Raw genomic sequence first — 22806 nt, 5'->3', positions numbered from 1 at the left:
TATTCATAAACAGGTTATGTCAGTACTCACAAGGTGATGAGATAATTTATGAAGTAAACAGCAATGTAATCAAAACTAATGAACAGTTGTTCTGTTCATGACACTGTCATGAAGCATGAACTCCTAAGGCTTTTTAAGAGCTCCATATTTCAGTTCTATGACAGAAATCCTAAAACAAGTGATATGAGAGACTTTATAAGAAAATGTGCTTGAAAATATTCACTTTAGTTGGAGGGCACCAATATTCATAAAACTGATATTTGGTGTTCTTAACTTCGTACATTGACATAAGTTATTTAAGTATTGCTTTTTACATACATAATTCAGTGCTTATGCATGTATAAAGAAGTCCTTATGTCTGTAGACTTTAAAATTACCATGTTTTTGAAGGCTATATAAATAGGGACTTCATAATACATGAATAAGAACAGCATAACATTTAAAAAGCAATTACTTTACATTATTTGTGAATGATGCTCCTTAACTGTATTACAAATGGAATACATGCTCATTACTTCAGTACAAGTATATTAAATTCCTCCAAGATAAAACATATTATATTGTGAATAACTCATAACCACCTACGAGTTGCTTTTTAAATATTGTTTTGAACATTCTGTTTTTTATTTTGTAATGTTCAACAATGACAACACTAATAGAAGACATAAACTAATAGAAGACAACTCCTTGTTTGGTTTCCTACACGCTTTTCACTAAAGACCCGTCCTTGTCTCTCTACTCCACTCAAAGCAATATAATAAAACAGTGCTAATAAACATAAGTACAAATACAAATAGGAAATAGACAAAATACCTCGATGAATAGAAAATAAAACTGACAGAACATGCAAACTAACTAAAAAAAAATACTAAAATGAATAAATAAATAAATAAATAAATAAAATAAAAATTATATATGCACATATATATACCCATATACCTATGCTTTTTAAATATTGTTAATTTCATAAGAAAACTGCTGACATCAGTGGTTGAAATGTAAACAGTCATTCAGAGTGAATTAAAGTAAAATGGTTTATTGTAGAGAAACTTGCTGACTCAGATTTCTTTACATTGGTGGTGATAGGAACCAGGGGTCACAATGTCAACAACGCAAATATAGTAATTTACTATCCACCAGTGAACCTATATATGTCTCTGAGTTTTTATATGTAATGCTAATCATGGTAAAATAGTGTTAAATTATGAAAAAAAAAAAAGCAAAAAAGTTTGTTTTTTTTTGCTTTACAACACCCTGCATGTAACTCTCCACCATCAATAGATTTTACGAAGTATATATTTTAGGTCAAAACTTTCTCAAAACTATCATAAAACAATGTCTCAGACATCAGGCAGTGTATTCATAACAATTTCATGTAAAAACGTTTATGTAATAACGTTCTGTGAGGGAGCTTTTAGAGGTGGACGTGTGGTTCCCATCACCACCACTGTGGCTCGGCAAGTTTCCCACATTTTCTTTCTCTTATAAAGCTACATTTTGGAAATAGGAGGTATTTATATGACAGATACGACATGGTTGGGGTAGAGGAAGACTGAGTTATCGGTTCTGAGAACAGACCATCGTTATGCTACTCACTTCTTAAAGCTAACATATGTCCTTTTATGAACAGCAATAATCTCTAAGTTATATGTCTGTTTAATTTATATGAACAGTGGGCCAGGAGAGTAAACTGTGCGTGACTCGCACCCACCGCCCCCCCTACACGCTTCTCTAAGATAGAGAGTCACATTAAAGAGGCATCAATCAAAAGAAAGAGAGGGTAAAGGATGGTTGTGAAATGAATGACGTTTAAACAATAGAACATGACAGTTCTATTCACTCTAACACACAACCTCCAGTGCTTTACTGCTTTAATACGACAGTTTTACAAAGTGAAGAAAACGGTAAAGCGAAGAAGCAAAGAAAAGCATAGAAAACTGTTGGGAATAAAATCTTATATTAGCTGTTTTAAATAAGTATCTTGCATCGAAATGGTAAAAAATAATACTTTTAGATTTTGACCAAGAGAAACACAGTCCAAGACATCTGTAATGTTTATGACCACTTCACACAGCATATGAAATTTCGGTGTAAATGACAGAGATGGGAGAGGCTATTTAATTCATGCACTGCCTTCGCTCCAGAAACAAGCAGAAAACACATCAAAACATTTCACTTAGCCGACACCCTAAACCTTGTTGCCTTAAAGGGGAGTGGCACTAATTTTTTTTTAAAGTTCTGTATAATTAAATGGTTAAGATGTAAACAAAGTCTTTCAGAGTGGGTTGACATAAAAAGCTCTGCTCTATGGAAACTTACTCACTCAGCACTGTTCACAGTGGTGATGATAGGAACCAGGCATCCACTTTTAAAACCTCCCTCAGAAAGTTATTACATGAAATGGTTATGAATATGCTGAGACGTTAGTGTTCATAGGTTTCAGATGAGCTTTAGGCCTAAAACTTATAGTTTTCATCCAGGCACAGGACAAAATACTCCCCAAATATATTTATCACTATTCTATCATAATCAACCTATAAAAACTCAGAAGACACGTGTAGGGTCACTGGTGGTTTCGGATAGTAAATAAAATGTCTATATTTGTGTTGTAGATATCAAGACCCCTGGTTCCTATCATCACCACTGTAAAGAGATCTGAGTCAGTAAGTTTTTCTACAATGAACTATTTCACACCAAACTACTCTGAACGTCTGAATTATGCAGAATTTCTGAAAATCGGTGGAATTCCCCTGTGAGTGAATGAGTCATTAGCACAACCAACAGTCATCATCACTGCAAACAATCAATCTTTTTTCTGTATTTTACATGTTTTAACGTTCTGAGTTGTACATATGAGGTAGAACACTTTATACCAGCTTGATTTTAGCCACAGAGAACACAAGTAAATGCTTCTTCACGACTCCAAACATAAGAAACTCCTTTGCCACAGAATATGATAGACATTTTACAGACATGTCGATTCGCGCAGGATGATATAACCTGAGGTTATTTCTACAGCCTGTTTTATGGAAAGTAAAAGGAGCCAGAATTTTTACAGACTTGCAGTCCATAAAAATGATTGACATGCTGCATTTGGACAGGACTGAATCCACTGAGAAACATACTTCCTCATGTAAAACTAATAGGGCTATAGTGTCAATACCCTACACTTTACAAATCATTCATAATGGTAATAAAAATGAGAAATATTGATTTTGTTCCCTTCGCGCTCCTAAGCCGGTCAGCAGAACAGTGAAAATATCACCCACATGTAACTATTTTTGGTTTCTGTGAGTAACATTAGACACAAGATGTCAAGCTTGTTACAACACACTCTCAAAAAAAAAGGTCCGAAACTGTCACTGGGGCAGTAGGCAGCTTAGGAACTTCTGCATTACAGGTTTGATTAACACGTTTATTTCATGTAAACTGTTTTTATTTATTGTTGGCTTTTAGTGTTGGCCAAGGATTTTCATTTCGGTACCTCACAATACACACAAATACAGTTATGTGCAAAAGTTTTTGCCAAATGGTGTTTTGTTGATTTTCTTGGAGAAAATAAGTTCCACATCCTCTAGAGAGAACACACTTCTGCACATGTTAATGCACAATTAGTGTTTGTTTCCTGAATTTAACATATTGAGGGGAAAATAAAAATAAAACATAAAATCTGGCTTGTGCAAAAGTTATGGTACATTTGATATTTTATGCTTTATTATGATGTTAAATACAACAAACAAACAGAAACTGTGCACTAAAACTTGCATAAAAATCCCATATTTAAGTTCTCTGTTCACTTATTTTCACTTTGAACGTCAAAAAAACATCATTTGACGTCATTTGGCATATATCACTGTCAATTTTGTATCTCCGAAATAGTAACTTTACAGCAGGAAAAAACTTTCATTAAAGTATCAAATTTCATTATTTTATGCAAAGAGATTGTATTCCAAGTAATTCCTAAGCATTTCTTTTGGTCTATTAATTATATAGTTCATGCAATGTAAAGCTTGTATGCACAAAAAAGAAAGGAACCTTTTTTCCATTCTCTTTTCTTATGTATTGCTTTTCTTTATTGAGTTATATTTCATATATCAGTGTCAGTGACCAACAGTGTATCTTGGTTAAACCTGATAAACAAAGCTTGGAAAAAAAAACAAAAGAAAATGACAAGGTTTTATTCAGAGAGCGACAATACATTTTTAATGTGGACGATTTGTTCCGCCAGCAAAAGAAGTTTCAGCAGCTTAGAGTAAAGCAACCATTGCTTAATAGATGTGGAACATTTACATCACGTGGGAGGTTCTTTAAACTTTAACAAAAATTCCCTGACGGCTCTTTAGGGAAACAGGATTGGTTCTTCTGTGGCACCTTTATATTTTTCAGAATCCACCTTTAAAAAAACAATGCAAAGTCCATATAACATGCTTTTTGCTGCCATATCAAGACCTCATCATCTATTTCTATTTTTATATTTTTATGCCATTTAAAAGCTGTAGCTGCGCTTTACATTTTCACTGGGGTGCTACAGCCTTCAGCTGTATTGACTCCATACACACTGCCTTGACTCCAGCCTTTCAATTTATTGTATAGAGGCACATGGTTACGACGGCAACGCTATAAAACCGATGATAAAAAGCGCAAAAAGTCTGCTCAGTGCAAAACAACACCTCACAGTGAGACAGAAAAACAACATAAAGGAGCCTAAACCACCTTCATTATGAAAGCCAGCCAAATTTATGCACCCCACACTGTTTGTTAACTTTAATCCAGATTAATAACGTTTAGGTTTCAGTGTCTGCTCGCTTTGCCCTGGAGTCTGAGGCGCTGTGTGAATTTATGAGCAGCCTCAATGTTCCCTGACCTTGATGAACATCAGAGTCTGCTCGGCTGGAGCCCGTCCACACAGACCATTAGGCCTGAGAGCAAGTGGCACGCTCTGAAGCTCGGGCAGGAAAACCTATCCGCCCGGGGGACCAGCAGTCAAACTAAAGCGATCACAGAGCAGCAACCATACATGACCAGAGACTTCCCCTTCACTATTCAGTCTGAACAACATCGATCCTCAATCTCCAGCCAAAGCCGACAGCGCTGTCAGGCTTTTCAACTGCGCTAAAGCCAGCTTGCATTTCTCCTTTGTTAAACATCAAATTAAGAAGCATTTGTTCTTTTTTGTTCTAGTTATAGATTTTACTACTAAAGCCAAAATGAGACCCTATACAGACAAAAGAGGCGTCTTTATTTGGAAATGTGTTTGGACAGTCCTCCAGGAACATGGGAGTGAGAGAGAGAGAGAGAGAGAGGAGAAAATCATGCTCCACTCTCGCGTCAGATCTGAAAACATCCACAGGTTTTTCTGTCCATCCTTCCACTTCCACTTAGCCCTCAGTCCTGATTTTTGTTGAGATGGAGGGGTGGGGTGATGTGTTAGGGCTACATGGCCCTCCAAGCGGAGGTTTTTCAGAGGCACTTCAAATGGAGTGTCATACGAAAAAAAGAAAAACTGGTAAGATGGCTGCACGAGTGACCAAAGAAACCCACAAATGTGAGCATGTTCTCCATTAAAGAATTATGATAACCTTTGTTTTATCACAGCTTAATGTCGTTTCAATGTATTATGGTCGTTTTCTTCATAACAAGCATTAAAAATCGCTAGTAGTATGCTAATGTCTAGATAGTTAGCTACCTAACTTTCCCGTTCCACCTTAAATAGTCCTGCAGTACTGACGCCTAAAGCGCCAGAATGTAACTGCTGCTTTATTGAGGTGGAACGGGAAAATTCAAACAAGAAGCTGGCGAATATCTGACTTCAGCTTCATATGACCAAAGAATTAGGGGTGGGCGATAATAAATAATTATCGCATCCCCCCTCTTTGAAGGTGTGTGATTCCCTAACTTTAACTAAAGACCAGCAGTGACGTTGCTGAACTTTACCCTCCTCTGCTTTCACTGCAGACTGGCAGGGTCGCCTACAGAGCACCGCTAATAGTCCGTTAATGAAGTAATGTTCTTTTTTATTTGAGGGTCCCATTTCATAGGGGAAGATTTCAACCACTACCTGCTGTAACACAGTTCCAAAGGGCAAAGTGGCACTCGAAAACAAGGGGTAGGGATAAAAATAAGAAACGGGATTGGGTCTATGAGTCTAGGAGAGATCTCAACATCACATGAGAAGTACTCATACACTGAATAGTGATAAAACACTGAAAAATGTGATAGTATATTTAGTTGTACTTTTCTGTTAAACGTGTTTTCTGCTTTGTTTTTGCTGAAAAATAAGTAACTTTCTTGATTGCAGTTTTGACTGGAAATGAAAGAAGCGAAAGGGTGGTCTCTGACTTTTGCACTCTATGTATATGTATGTATTTTTTCCATTAGAATAGTTTGGATAAAATGAGATGCAATCTTGGCCTGATGGTCGCCAATCAGACGCAGAAACCTAGTAAGTTGAGTATTATATCAGGGGTCTCATATTTATTTAAGCAGAACACTGAAATCAATGCTGAGAACAATCAATACATATTCAACATCAACACACATTGAGCAGAAGATAATTGCACTGGTTGAAAAAGTGAGTTCAGAAGGTTTGCAAATATTCAGTGAGAGATGATGACAGTGGTTGATTTCCTTTATATTTTACAACAATATCTGCATCCCTTTTACTCTTGACAGCTAAAGGTGCCTAATTTTTTGGGATTCATGGCAAAGTGGACAAAGTGGCCAAGCATTGCTGAGGGAAGCTGTGAAAAGCAGCTTTGAACAAGTCAACCAAAAATGACAAGGATCAGTGTGATAGGCTAATGCAGATTCTCTATATATAAACATTCAAACAAAAGCTCCCTCTCAGGAAGTTATTACATGAAATAAATGGGCAAAGAAAGGAAAGCCATAAAAGGAAAGTCCATTTATGAACAGTTTCCACTAAAATGAGAACAATAAAATACCAAAAAATGTGCCTCAAACATTACACTGGTTATATGTCATATGTCAGAGGTTCTTTACATGGACATTTCACATGATTTTCAAAGTTTCAACATAATTCAATAATTAGAACGCAAACAAAGTCATTCAAAGTGGAACTTACAGACTTACAGAATTGTTTACAGTGGTGGTGATAGGCACCAGACTTCCACCTCTAAATTCTCCCTCATAGATAGTAATTACATGAAATGGTTATTATTATGCTGCCTAAGGTCTGAGACATTGTTTTACATTAGTTTTGAGCATATTTTCGTCCTAAAACTTCAGCTTTTAAATCATTTCGTGGTGGAGGGATACATGTAGGGCATTATGAGGCAAAGTAGTCTCCAAAGAAAACTTATTTTTTTCACTATTTTACCATCATCAACATTTAAAAACTAGAAGACACATGTAGGTTCACTGGTGGTTCTGATATGAAATAAAATAGCTATATTTGTGTTGTAGATGTGGCGACCTCTGGGTCCCATCACCACCACTGTAAAGAAATCTACAATGTACCATTTTACATTAAACCACTCTGAATGATTCTGTTTACATCTCAATCACTGAGAAAAAATTGTTTGTTTAAATACTTCACAATTGCAAAAGTTGCACAGCTTCAGTTTTTCTGTTTGCTTTAGTTTCTCTCACTTGTTTCAAGGCCATCCAGTCCTGGAAATTGTCAAATCATGCTAAGAGCTCTTAGAAAGAGTTCTGCTGACAGACTGAGTTGTAAGGAAACTTTGAACGAGTGTGCCATCCTGTTTTAGAAAAATAATCACAGTTCAGAAAAGTACAAGTGCTTGTTGTGATGGGAAAAAGACCAAAGCGCTTCCAGCCTGACTTTAAAGCCGTTTCTCTGAGCTGTGTGATGGCTGTTGCAGTTCGGACTGCGCCATGTGCTTCCTCAAAAAGAAAGACTTCAAGGACACGGCACTGGCCCCAAGTCAAAGTAAGCACGCTGTATCAAAGCGGGTGTAAACAGCTCAGCATCTCTCTCTCATAAACAGATCAAAATACTCTAATAGCAATGGGCAGTACGGATGAAACTCTTGGAAGTTTAGAGCTAACACTTTCTTCTGAATTCAAATATAATAATGTAATTACATATTTACATTTCACAATTATGTGGCTCTACTAACATGTGCACTATTATAAACCTTACTAAAGGTTAAAATGTGATCGTTCTGATTTACTATAAAAGCACCGTAGCCCATTTTAGCGGCCATAATAAAATTAAAGGCATGGTTGCATGTTATTACTATTATATATATATTGCATATCACTGTTGTTGGAACAAAACCTTGCATCTCCAAAATGGTAACTTTACAGAAAAGAAAAAAACATTTAACTTTTAATGTAAGTCAATGGAACCCAAATTTTCCAAGTCATTTTGGGCTGTTTCTTCTGGTCCGTTCTTCATGAAATTTACAAACAATGTAAAGGGCAACAGGTATTTTCAAATTATGTCAAAAACTGAAAAACAACAAAAATGGAGATACAAGGTTTTCTTCCAACAGCAGCGATATGCATTTATAGTTAGAAATACTTCCGATGTCAGAAGTCAGTTCCAAATTATGTGCCAGGCTTGCGTTCAAATTTCACGTTTGGATTCTTAGGGTCCAACTCTTAAGTCCACCAAATTAATTCAGGAAAGTACATATTAGCGTAGCCAAAAGGATGTTTCATGAGTTTAGTACAGTATTTTTATGTTATGTATTCAGTGTATCGTATATGTAACGTTCTCTGTGCAGAAATTGAGTTTTTAAACAGGTGAAGGTTAACATCTTGCTAAATCAGCACCACAGAGTGCGAGAACAGCGCGGTATGGAAAATGTATACAGACCAAAAAAGGTTTGGGATGTTGTTCAAAAGCATTTCTTAATGAATAGATTTGTTGTGTTATTTGAACCTAATTTTGAGCAGCGGACAATTCTGTCATCTTATATTTTATATATCCATGATCTAATGATGGCTATTATTTTTGCTAAAAGGTAATTTACCTGGTGGCATCATCAGAAATATCAGGTTTATTCAGCCTGGGCCTATTCAGATCAGTTTTGGAGGAAATTTTGTTGTACCTGGGTCAGTTTCAGACTTAAAAATGTATATGGTTTGGGTTGGGTCGAGTTCATAATTGGAAAGAAAGTTCTCTGGCTGTTCTTTGGGTTTGGACCCAAATCTTCAGGCCCAATTAGAGCTTGACGCCGGCCCAGCAACACAGAGGGCCGTTTTTGAAAAAAAGTTTCCTCTGTTTCTGGCAGCAGTCAAATATTGGCTTATGTTTGACCTTTTGAAATTGTGAAATAATAGATCTGTTCACACTGCTTTAGTTTATCAGGGGGATGTCTCCTCAGTGATAAAACTCTCACATCTGGACAGCAATAAAATGACCACAGATCGAGTAAGTTTCTAGTGGGTTGCATTTTCTATGAATGTGGTCATATGATCTAAGAAAACTAAAAGTTGATGATATTGTGAATATAAAGTACTGTAAAATGCTTTATTACTGCAGCTGCCATTTAGTCACCACTTTAATCAGCTTGCAGGCTCTCACTTTTCTCATTAACTCTTTGTTTCTCTTCTTGCTAAAGCTCTCCAAGTGTAGAGAGCATGGAGATGAATGTCCACCATCCCCAGACCAAGTACATGGCTGGGAGAGTCTTCATGAATCGGGAAGTGTTTATTATGGATACTCTTGCTAGCAGACTAAATACAGCAAGTAGCAGACAAAAACAAGAACACTTTTTTTCCAATGTGAGGCAACATCTGCCTGGAAAATCAGAGATGTGTATCCAAAGGTGACTCAAATTATCACCACTGAGTTTGATGAAGAACAGTAGGTAATTCAGCCTGTCATTTTATCAGGGAAGGAGCGAGAAAAACACCTACATGGCTGATCCAAATGGCAATAAAATCACAGTAAAAGAGGAAATCACCCCAGGATCCTATGTAAATTTAATCCTATCCAAAGGCTAATTTTCTTATTTTCTAGATACTTCACTTTAGTATGTCATGACTTATATAATTACTTATTTTCTTAACATAATGCCTTATTACATAAAAATGATTACACTAAGAATAAATGTATTTGACATAAGTCAAAATCTCGAGAACATAAATCAGTATTTCAACATAAGCAAGTCAAAACTTTACGATATAAAGTCAAACCTTTGAAATAATAAGACATAAGACAAGATATAGACATTCTGCTGCCAGAAACACAAAAGAAACAACTTATAAACAAACATTAATATTTATTCTTTTTCCTCCTACTTGGCAAAAATGGGCTTCCATAAGAAGAAGGATGTGAGCGAAACAGGGTTTACATTTCACTGGTCATGTGATAAACTACTAAGTTGCACTTGTGCTCATTTGTATGAAAGTTCTTAGTAGAAAACCAGCTACAATGACCACTCCCACCTGCACAAATTACCTGTATACCATAGGTAATTAGTGTCTTTCTTACTAAACCTGCCTCCTACATTTAAATTTACATTCTATGTGGACACGTCTGCATTTTTCACTTTTTCCCTTTTGGTTTCAATGTCAAAAACTGACAAAAATAGCAAACATTCACAAGATTGGTTTTCTTTCTGCAACACAACAATAACGTTTCATCAAATTCATGTCAAAACAAAATATCTCATTTCCTATTTACAAACACAAATGTGGTATAGATTGAAAGCTTGGAACCTTTCCACAAGATTTCTCCACCAGATTCAGTGAGCTATGAGTCAGAAATCACTCATATGTTGTAGGTAGTGAAAACAGCAATTTTTACATCTTAAGCATCATTTTTGTACTTGTTCATTGTAACCTGAAGGAGAGACCCAACCCTAATATGTTGAATTTTATACTAAAATGAAAGACGACTTCTATTTGCCAGAGAAAAAAGTAATTATTCTTCTGGCCCTGGCTCCATGGGTGAATGGACTGCTAACAGTCCTTCATCTCAAACCTGCAGTTGTCACTAAATAATTGCTTGGAGACTTTCCCAGCTGCCAACAGATTTCCTTCTCTTTTTTCGGTGAGAAAAATGAGGACGGAACAATACAGAAGACTATGTGGAAATCATCACACTGCTTAATTAAGGATGGACACAGGCATACTAATAGTGCTCTTACATTTTTGGTCTCATTTCCAATTAATGGATGTGTCAGAGCGTTTCCCGAGTGACAGGATATATCCCACTCTGCACAGCGACAGCAAAGAGAGACCTTTATTATGTGCCATTATTGCACAAGCTGTAGGTAACTGTACCATTATGACATTTGCACAGTAGGAAGAGCAGTCAGTATTTCAGAGTGTCTAATTAAACAAGCTGATCAAAATAAGCAAATTCCGCCCTTGGCATATGTGTATATATATATATATATATATATATATATATATATATATATATATATATGTGTATTATATATATATATATATATATGTGTGTATTATATATATATATATATATATATATATATATATACACATATATATGTATGTGTATTATATATATATAGCTTTTGTCAGACGGAAACTTCATATCTCCAAAATGGTTACAAGGGAAGGAAAAAACCTACTTTACTTTTAATGTAAGTCAATGGAACCAGAATTTTTTCCAAGTCATTTGTTTTTTTTTCCATTTCCCATTTGTTATGAAATTTACATACAATGTAGAGACCAACAGGCATTTTCCACTTATGTTAAAAACAGAAAAATGACAAAAATGGAGATATGAGGTTTTCTTTTGAAAGCAGCGAGATATATATATATTGCATTGAAACCCTATATATATTTAATGACATATTATGATTAATGAGACTGTTATTACAGATATATAAATGTGTTTTCCATTAACATCAACTGTTATTCTTTTCAAAAAATGTTATATGTACCAAAGTTGACTTTTGAAAATAAGTTAACACATCCTCTAAGGGGAACACATGTAAATATGCCATTTCTTTCCATTTTTTTGTGCAACATTTCTATTTATTTCACTTATTTGAGTTTAACATATTGAAAAATACTAAATGTGATGTAACTTTTGTGCAGGCCACATTTAATGTTTTTTGTTTTGTCTTATTTCTCCCAATATGTATATACGTGTCACGTTTCCCGGTTCTCAGTTAGACTCTCATTCCATTGCGGACTCCACTTCCCAGAATCCCTCAGTTTGTGACTTCACCAACCAATCACACGCCAACCAGAAGATCTCAGTCACCTGAGTACTGATTATAAACACTGATGTATATAAACCTATCTGTTTGCATTCTTTCTTTGTGAAGTATTGTCTCTGTTCCATCAGCGCATACAGAGCCCTTCTCTTATTTGCTAGCCTTTTTATGACCTTGTTCTGTTTTTTGTTGCTGATTCTCAGATTTGTCCCTTTGTCTAAGTCTACCCGTGTATTTGCTCTTTGGTTACAACCCTTGCTTGTTTATTTGATTCTGTCTTCGCCTTTGCCCATGTATTGTGTTTTGTTAATCTGGTTTCTAACCTGGTCTGGTGTTGACCCTGTTATTTCAGCTAATCCTCTTTTTAATAAACCCTATGGTTTATCTTTTATTCGCGAGTGTCTGTTTCGTCAACCCAGCGTTAAAATATGATATGATATCCAGTATTTTCCACTGATCTCAGCCTCATACTGATAAATAATATTGATCAATACCATCTCTATGTATCTATATATACACACATTAAACAGAAGCTAATTCTCAGACAAAAACAGAACCGCAATGACCCTTAATTGAATTTCACACAGTAGGTCAGTCAGAGTCCATTACCTTGCACCCACAATCAGCTCGTTCTGCCCAGGGTCAAAGGTCAGCTGCGAATAATCCACCGTGCCCTCTGCTCTGAAACGGCGGATCCACGGCTCAATATCTGCAACAGAAGAGATGAGACATGTCAGACCATGATGTGAGGGGGTCCATGTGTGCCTCTATGCCCTATGGTGTATTAACCTCTGACCTTCGCATCAAAGCCTCAGTCTGAAGCCTAAAAGGCATAAACACATCATCGCTGCTGTCTACCTGCTGCTGTGCAATGTGATAGCTGATCAGCTTGACATTCTGGTTATGCTAATTTCACAGTTATACAGCTTTTTTGCATCTTTTTTAAACTACATTAACAGTCTGAAACTAACATCTGACATGTCCAAAGGTATCTGGACAGCCCTTCCAACTACTGAATTAAGCTACTTTAAGGTGCACCCATTGAAGGCACTCAGTTGCATACATAGCTTGAGTAACCTCCATAGAAAAGCACTGACCAATAGAATAGGACACTCCAAGGAAATCTGCAGGGATATTTTTCCATAACTTCAAAGTTCAGTCTTAGAAGTTGGTTTTGCATTTTCTGCATCTCACAATATAAATAATCCCTAACATATTCAGTGATGTTAAGGTCTGGACTCTGGGGTGGTCAGTCCATTATTCTGAGACCACCAGCAGCTTCTTTGGTGGATGTGTCTATTTCCTTTCCTCAGTAAGAGCTTTTTGACAGCCACACATTCTTTCAGACTCATAGTGTTGAGTTGTCTTCTCACAGTGGAAGGATGGACAGAAACACCTGAGGATGTTTTCAGATCTGAAGTAAGAGTGGAGCTTGATTTACTCCTCTATCTATATACATACATATGCCAAGAGTGTGCAGTCATCAAAGCAAAAGGTGGCTACTTTGAAGAATCTAGTATAAAAACATAAGTATAAAACATATTCTGGTTTGTTTAACACTTTCTTGCTTACTACATAATTCCATATGAAAAAAAAATATATATATATATATATAATAATAAAGCAGAAATCAACAAAACAGTCAGAACTTTGACTAACTCTGGCCTGTACTCTCTTATACTCTCTTATATAACTTGTCTTTGTCTTGTTGAATTTGTTCTTCTCACCATTGAATGATTTTTTTTCTTCTTGTGCCTCTAGTTTAAAGTCATGCATCAGTAATAACACTCAGGAAAGCCACAGAAGGAGGTGGCACAATGAAAGAGAGATCAATAAGGGCAAATTAATAGAGAAGAAGGTTAGGGAGAAGGGAAAAACTGATTACATTTGATTGCCATTGTGTGTCGCTTCATTTATATCACTCTCAGTGAGTCCCAGCTGCCCAGATTGAGTTGGACCGGGTGCAGAGTTGAGTAAAACGAGTCTGGTGATACATAGATGAAGGCTGTAAATCATATTTCTGCTGTTATTTGATTAACTCTTTAATGATGAGAGGAAAATGCTCCACTTCTACCTTTAAATCTACTTTCTTCTTAACAACATGATTTCTCAACACTACTGTTCCATTCATTTTGACATGTAAAGAACATTTTTTTATTATGCAAAGTACCATTTTGAGCAAGAAATGAATATACTTCACACTTCAGTGGCCTTGTATTGTTGCTTTAATATAACAGATCAATCATATGTGTTTCCATAGTGATGTGAACTGCACTCCGCCCTCAGAAACTATCACAGTGCATCCAACAATAAAGGCAGCATGGAGCTTCTTTTATTCAGTGATAGGAAACATGGTAGCTCATAGAAAGCTCCAATTGGTGGTTGGTAGTCCAGTTTACTAACCAATATGGATACAAATGCCCACAAACTGCTCTGGAGTTACAGTTTGTTAATAATGATTTAGTTATTAGACACTCAAAAAGTATAACTTGAAATGTTTTTACTTAGTTGCATAAAAACTCTCTCATAATCAGTATTTAGAAATTGTTTTGTTAAAATGATCAAGTAGGTATTAACTACCCTGCTGTTTTGTGGTGCATAAATGTTTCTTTACTAATTAATTAATCATTGTTAAGTGCTTACTATACACTATAATGTACACTATACTCTATATAAATTAATAATATTACTTGCACCTTCAGACACCAATCATGATTTTTTTTTTGTCTAACTGTCATTTTATTATTCAACAGACAAATTCTCTTGCAGATTTATGGAGGGCAGTTGCCTTTTATGCATAATTGGAAATCTTTCCTAAGCCAATAACCTATTTTATTCACCATGATGAATGAAAGATACTGCAAGCTTGACATGTGGACATTCATATGGTGTGAGAAAGAAAACAGTTCAGACAATATTGTTATTAAAATGTGCAGCCAGATGTTATTCAAAGTCACTAACTATGAAAAAGTTTACTTTTCACAACAATCTCTCAACTATCAAATAGTAAAAATACAACAAATAGAAGAACAATGAAAAGAAAAGCAGAGCTAATAATAGTATAATAGTTTTCAGCGAATAAAAAGAATAAAAACAAAAAAGAGGAGAGATAATTATTTCTATTTTCTCTTAAGTAATTAAGAGATCTCTCTTCTGTTCACAGCAGTGCATTCTGGAAGTGAGGAGTAAGAAGTGACTTTATTTATTGGTGATATTCCTCCGGGGGTTGTTCATCACTCAAAGTAAAAGCATCTGAAGCATCCAAACTTGAGCAGATCTCCCAGAAGATCCGCAACAGCAGTGACTTCACTTTTTTGCTGTAAATCTCTCATTTCCCTGTGGGACAGGCTTCAGTTCAGTGTGAGCGCAACTTTTAAGTGAATATGGATCCATTGAATCTGGATTTACAATCTGTCTTTCGAGTAAATGACTCAGCCCTGATGATTCCTCTTAGACTTTTATAAAACGTTCCAGCTCCAAAAAGAGTGAAGTTTGGCTGTGAGTTATTAATGTCAGCTAAAAGGGGGCATTCAGGTTAGTAAGCAAGGGACTTGGCACAGGGAAGGCATTAAAGGAGTAATGTGACGAAAAATCCAATGTACAACAAGTCTCCCCCATTTAGTTCAAATATATTTGTTAAGCAAAGACATGTTTGGTGTCTGAAATTTGCTTCCTTTGCACTGTAGCCACAAAGCTAATGCAGCTAACAAGTAATGGAAATATATATGCTACCCATTAGCATTATTATGCAAACTGAATGCTTAAATCATCGCATTCCTCTAAATGTGTCAACTTGTAAACAATCTCAGTGGCAACTCAAGGCTATCAGAGCTAGGCCTTCAGTCCGAGTCATAAATTTCTATTAGCTATCGCTGTTGTACGTGAATATTTTTTGGTTGTTCTATATTAAACACAGGTGTTTGAAACTTAAAGACATTTCTGTAACAGACATTAACATATATTAGAGCTTGAATGTATCAGAATTACAGTGACTCTTTTAGTAAAGTGTCCTGGCATGGAGCTGCCGCCACTGTTTTCAATTCCTAACAACTAAATGAAACCTGGTTAGACTCATATTCACAGTTAGTGACATTTCTAGAACTTCCAGAAGGCTTAGAGTGATGTGTTTCTCATGAAATTGGTCCCACTGTAAATAAAAATGTGATCCTCTGTCATTCTCTAATGATGTTGCAGGTTAATCTAACATCCTAAGGTCTTCTGTGCAGCTCCTGAAGTCCTAACCAATGGGAGAGCTCACTAGGTTGTATCTACCTACAGAAAAAAACTGAAAAATTTTAGGGATTTCAAGAAGTTATTAGGCCTTCTCTGAAGGTTTAGGAGGCTGTTAGGGTTCCCCACTGAGTAATTCCTAATGGACTTGCTTATGTAACATACTGTAATCTTTGAACATGGACAAAAGTTCAATGTTTAGTTAAAAATAGGAGTAACAGACATCTTGTAACCTAAATATTGTGCACACTTTTGTCCAAGCCTGTTGTTATTGCTGAAATCTCTAGTTATAAAATGTAACCAAATGAAGATCTGCCGGTTGGATAACACTGGTCGATGTTGCAGGCTCTTTTAACACTTTATATTCTCTGTAACTCAACCATATTCTGCCCTCACTAGATGAGGCTGGCAGGTAGCTAATAGGCTAACAGGCTGCTTCAGTAGTATTAAGAAACAGGCTCCAAATTCAGACTTTGCCAGAACAGTCATGCTAAAACTGCATCTAGAGTAAAGAATATGTTACTTGTATGCCTGTTACAAGCTTATGTCTGTGTTTAAGCTGGAACCGGCATCAAATGTGATTATACAACACCATTAGCATGGTGCTAACAACACTACAAACTTCTATAGGGATGCTAGCGGAAATTAGCATTATGCTAGTGGCTAATCGGACAATGAAAGGCTACTTATGAAGCTGAATTACAAGGTTTCTGTATCAAACATTGCAATGCTATATAACAATCCGCAACTGATAGATCTTCATAATTTTATAACTTAAATAACTAAGAAGTTCATAAAATAACTGTAAAATTCCATGTTTTTTTTTCTGACAAACAGATAATTACACCAAGTGCAATGACTGTCACTGGCTTCCTTTATGCATCTTTATAATTCAGCTCTATCTATATGCATTAATAACAGGTTGAATTAGTGCTGGATAATTTCAAGGGTTTTTGGTGCTAGTAAGGACACTCGTGTCCATTCAGCATGCTCCAGCCAAGCTGAATCTGCCAGACACAGTGTTATAAAGCCAGTCTGGAAAAGACTGCATCTCACATGGCCATGTGTCTGGCTCTTCACACCTCATTTTCAGGCAGATGGACAATAATACAGCGGCCAGCACTATAAATGCATGCTAATAGCAAAGCACCTGATACTGTAGCTCTTTCATATTTCAAATTTTTCCACCAAGCTGAGAACCGCAGAACCTGAAGTCACATTATAGAGTACGGGGGGTGGCTTAACTAAGATTAAAACATGTGGAAAAGAAACAGATCAGTTGTTGTTGCCAAAAAAGTTTTGTAGAACATGAACCCTTAGGGGTGTATTACATTTGTTTATTTATACTACTCACATCTAATTTTTTAATAATCATATATTAATTACACAGTTGCTTATACAGTAAATTACATTTACATTCAACATACATTCTATATCAACAGGTTTGAATCTGCAATTCTGACTTCTTTTGGTTTGTTTTGACATGAAAAAATGGCAAAAAATGCTAAAAAATTTAAACAATGCTTTCTCTTTCAGGAAAATAAGACAATACATTTATCAAATTCAAATAATAAAAAATCTCCTCTTCTACTTACAAACACAAATGTGGCATGTATTGAAAGTTTACTCTTGACTCCACTTGCTTCAATGAGCTACGAGTCAATAATAATTACTATAAAATGACTTAGCATGATTTTGTTATTGCCAGCAATACCTGCAACTTCCAAGACTTCAAAGTGATCTTTTTGGTAAAAGCAATTTCTAAACAATGGAAGGTACCTTGAGCATCCGTAAAAACAACTGTATGCAAATATAAATATCTTGGGACCACACAGACAGTGCATCATTCAGGAAGGAGGTTTAAATGAACTACCAGGGCTGAACAAATTTTGGTCTGAAAGCTTCAACTGAACCCCACGACAATAACAAAGGAACTGTTGAAGGAGTTGGAGGCATGAGGTACCAAATCATCCACATCTGCCATTAAGATCCTACATCGCCATAGCTCTTACTCCAAGACCAAAATAAAAAAGTCAGATTGAATTTGGCATCTGATCACCAGGACAAAGAACCTAGCATTTTGGAGTGTTCTCTGGTCAAATGAAACAAAAATGTAACTATTTGGCCATAGTGATCAGTGAAATGTACAGAGGATAAACGGTTGAGGCTTTTAATCCAAAGGACACCATCCCAACTGTGAAGCATGGTGGTGGCAGCATCATGTTGTGAGGGGTGTTTTACTGGAAAAGCAACTGGTACACTTCAGAAAATAGATAGCATCATGAGGAAGGAGGATTATCTAGAAATACTGAAGCAAAACCTGGAGACATGAACTAGAAAATTAAAACTTAGCCATAGCCGGGTCTTCCAACAGGACAGTGAACCTAAGCACTCCTTCAAAGTTGGCTCAAAGACAACAAAGTGGGGTTCCCAAGTGGTGCGCCATCCAACCATTGGCCCTATCATCAGGACACTGTAACTTCCCAGTGATGCAAAAGCCATTTGGGGCCAGGAGTCCCAGAGAGCACAACTGGCCTCACCCTCTACCCAATCACTAAGCACCATGCTAGCCACCACAGGCTGACGTAACAGAACTGGCAGTTAGCGTTCTCTCCCAAGCATGTTGAACTGTCCAATAATGTTACAACAGCAGCAGTTTGAATAGGTGTGGTGGCTGTCTCTATATGTCTCGAAGGAAGCATGTGCCAGCCTTCACCTTCCTAGTGCTGGTAATGTTGTGTGATTGGGAGAGACCTGGCTAATGGGTGGAACTGGACACAACTAAATTGGGGGTGGGGGGGGGGTGAAAGTATTGGAATGGCCATCACAAAGCCCTTAGAATCTTATAGAAAATTTGCAAACTAAATGGAAAACAGTGCCTGAGCAAAGAGGCCACAGTAATTGTCTTCATTTATTACAAGAATCCTGAAATGTCTGTAGTACTACTATAGATCTATTTCATAAGGGTTAGACATTTGCTTTGCATGGGCCAGGCTCAATATGGAGAAAATTTAAACAGTGTGAGCTTCCAGCATGTCGAAAACTTTACTAATGCCTGCCCACGGTTAGTTACCCTTGAGATTTGCTGGATATCGAATGCTCTTACCTGGACATCAGTGGCCTGTACTTACTCAGTTTTAGAGTGGGATGAAATATCTGGTGTGCTTCAGCTGAGGCGAAGCAGAAACTTTACATTTCTTGCCTTGCGTGTTTGCTCTTTTATCTGAGTGTAAATCCACTTTAAAAAAAATTACAGAGGGAGGAGTGCTTGAGGCAGGCCAATAAATCAGCCACTCCAAAGCCATAAACAAGCGTACAATAAAAGAACAATGTTAAAGGGAATTTAGACAGAGTAAGTACTTTTTTCGTTGAAAAAAAAAAAAAACTGACCTAATAGCTTGTTTATTAGTCTAAAAAGGCTAAAACACTACATATTGTCTTGAAGACCGGCAGTCAAAACACAAGCACACTCCATATTCTGGTTCAGTTGGTGTGCGCTGGGTATAAAATACATGTCGACGCAAATAGACTATGACAAACACTTAGGATTACATGTAGCCGCAGTGTATTTAAAGAAGCCATAAAAGCTTTACCCAAAGGGCCAATTAAAGCGCCGGGCTTTCGCAGATGCCAATGTTACTGATAGCTGCAGTGAATCTGATATGGCAATTTGCTTCCTCTTCGGTTCACTACACGTCTTTATAATGAACAGAGCAGTCATCACTGACAACGGCAGCAGTCTGCCTTCTTTATTAGCTTTCAACAAACAAGTCTGACACCGAAATACCAACACTTTTGCCGTGGCAGTGATCATTCTTGTAAAAACACAATGGACTTCAGTCGACTTTAGTGGAGGCAATGCATTGTTCATAAGACTACAGGGAACCTACATAAGCTCGTCGCAACAACTGACATAAACCTACATAAACTTTTACAAAAACTTATTCCTATAGCTTTCTGTCATAAAGGCTGCTTTTGTGAACTCTAATGTCAGGTGATTGATACAAAAGGCTGTATCATGGCACTTTTTTGGGTGAAATGATAGCACTTTTAATCTCAGAAATCTTAAAATGAAACCCACTTTACCACAGAAAATGTCCACTTTTGTTCAATATATATAACGGCATATACACTACATGGCCAAAAATGTGTGGACACCTATATGAGCTTGTTGGACATCCCATTCCAAAACCATGGGCATTCATGTGGAGCTGGCCCCCCTTTGTAGCTATAACAGCTTCCACTCTTCTGGAAAGGCTTTTCACGACAGTTTGGAGTGTGTCTGTGGGAAACGGTGACCATTCAGCCCAAAGAGCATTTGTAAGGTCAGACACGGACGTTGGCCTAGAAAGCCTGGCCTATGGTATATGTTCCAACTCATCCTAAAGTTGTTCAGTAGGGTTGAGGTCAGTGCTCTGTGCAGGCCACTGGAGTTCCTCTACATCAAACTAATCAAGCCATGTTTCTGTGGGTCTGTAAGCTGCACAGGGGCACAGTCATGCTGGAACAGGAAAGGGCCTTCCCCAAACTGTTGACTGGCTATGGAGCCTGTATGGCTATGTGCTTGATTTCATCCATCTGTCAGCAGTGGGTGTGACTGAAACACCTGAACTCAATAATTAGGAGGGATGTTTACATGTTTTTCGCCGTACAGTGTTGAAAAGAAACCATTTTAGATGCCTAAGTAGATAAACCAGCTTATTATCCTGGGATGCCCCTTTATGTTTTTATGCATTTTTACTGAGCAAAATAGTAAAAAAATGGAAAAATAATTGTCAATATTTTTTCTCTAACCCTGTGCCATGGGCCTAGCAAAAAAACATGCTAAGAATTTTCACTTAATTTAGCTCCTTACTGGGCAGATTTTTGTTGAATTTTCCATTTCACCTTAAACGGAGCAGTAGTTACAGGTTTTTATGAGCATTTTTAATAATTTGCATAAAAGAGAAGGTAAAAAAAACGCTGACACTGTATGATGTACTGTTATGTATAAACATGGACAAAAGGACAGACATAATTCAGACTTCACTACATAGACGCTACTGTTTTTAGCTAACTAACATGCTTTTATCTGTGTTTATAGAAAACAGTCTATTAGATTTTATTGAACAACTCCACACAGTTTGAGACACGTTTGCGATGATTTAGGCATGCAGCTAGCACCATGCTAATTGATTGAGTATTAGAAATTCATTTTATTCCATTACTCATTCCATTACTGGCAGCTACATGAACCTCAAGGCTCTGAAAAAAGTCAAACAGACAAACAGACAAACATGTCTTGGCTGATTGACTAGATTTGGAGTTGGTTTGATTTTTTTTTGCTGAGCTATCACTTTAAGTTCCCATTTAAAGTAAAACAGTTCGGCCATGAAATGCAGTGAAGGCTTTTCTCAGAGTTAATTCTTCAGTTCAAGCTTTGCAGAGATATGACTTTGAGAGACAAGTCCGAGCAGGCTCGTCCTGAAGGTCAGAGGGTGTGTGGAGTGAAGAAGGAAGGGACCATCTGGTTTCTAACCTTGTCATCTACAACAAAAGAAGAGTCTTTCTTTTTATTCTTCTCCACACACACCTAAAAAAAAAAGGCTGGATATTAATACCACCACCACGAAACATCGAGAGACTCCAGTGTCAATCAAAAATCACTGCTGTTTTTATTTTTTGCAGGTAGTCCTGTCAAAAGCAGTACAAGGTGACTCCCTGATGCAAGTTAACAGTATTGCTGAAACTGCACAGACTAGCCATGAAAACAGCAGAGATTTAAAGAGGAATTCCATCAATTTATCAAAATGTCTGCTAATTAAATGATAGGAAACAGACACCCACCTATAAAAGTTCAGCAAGTCATTACATGAAATGGTTACATGTGCAGGACATTGTGACACAAAATAGTCACCATAGAAAACACATTTTTCAGATTTCCTACTATTTTACCGTCATCAACATTACATATAAAAACTGAGAAAACATGTACAGGTTCGCTGGTGGTTTTGGATAGTAAATAAAATGGCCATATTTGTGATGTAGACACAAATATACTGTGCAGGCATGGCCCAATTTTAGTTCCTCAAAGTACAATCAATGTAAACGTACCCTCCAAACATGGTTTAAGGTCTTCAAATGAGTTTTAATTCCCAGTGGAAAGGGGCATTTTTGTACCTTTTCACTACTTAACATTTTATGCATAAAATAAATAAAAAGACAGCACATAAAAAAAACATTTTAGGCTGGTTTTGCACTGTGCAACTTACATGCAACCATGCAACCACTCGCTTGCAACTTCTGTGCAACTTGACAGGTACACGAAACAACTCAAAATTACTCCTCTAGTTAGTTAACTTAGCAACTTGTATTTTTGACATCACTGACAAAAGTCAGTCTCTTTTTCAACCTCCCAATAAACCACCTTCTGTTTCACTTTCTTGTACACTGATTTGGTGAATCAGTC

At 36.7% G+C, this 22806-nt stretch overlaps 1 protein-coding gene across 1 annotated transcript in view; it reads right to left on the bottom strand.

Annotated features, from left to right (window-relative positions):
- Positions 1-22806, bottom strand: part of sema5a (sema domain, seven thrombospondin repeats (type 1 and type 1-like), transmembrane domain (TM) and short cytoplasmic domain, (semaphorin) 5A) — a 238508-nt gene that overhangs the window by 143248 nt on the left and 72454 nt on the right. The window contains exon 3 of the mRNA XM_036558268.1: positions 12738-12837. Within this exon, the coding sequence (XP_036414161.1) occupies positions 12738-12837 (100 nt within the window). The remainder of the gene's footprint in view (positions 1-12737; positions 12838-22806) is intronic.

Source organism: Colossoma macropomum, unplaced genomic scaffold, assembly GCF_904425465.1.
Source record: "Colossoma macropomum unplaced genomic scaffold, Colossoma_macropomum, whole genome shotgun sequence".
NCBI lineage: Eukaryota > Metazoa > Chordata > Actinopteri > Characiformes > Serrasalmidae > Colossoma > Colossoma macropomum.
Note: the sequence above shows the minus strand (reverse complement) of the source record. Positions and strands in the feature narration are given on the sequence as shown.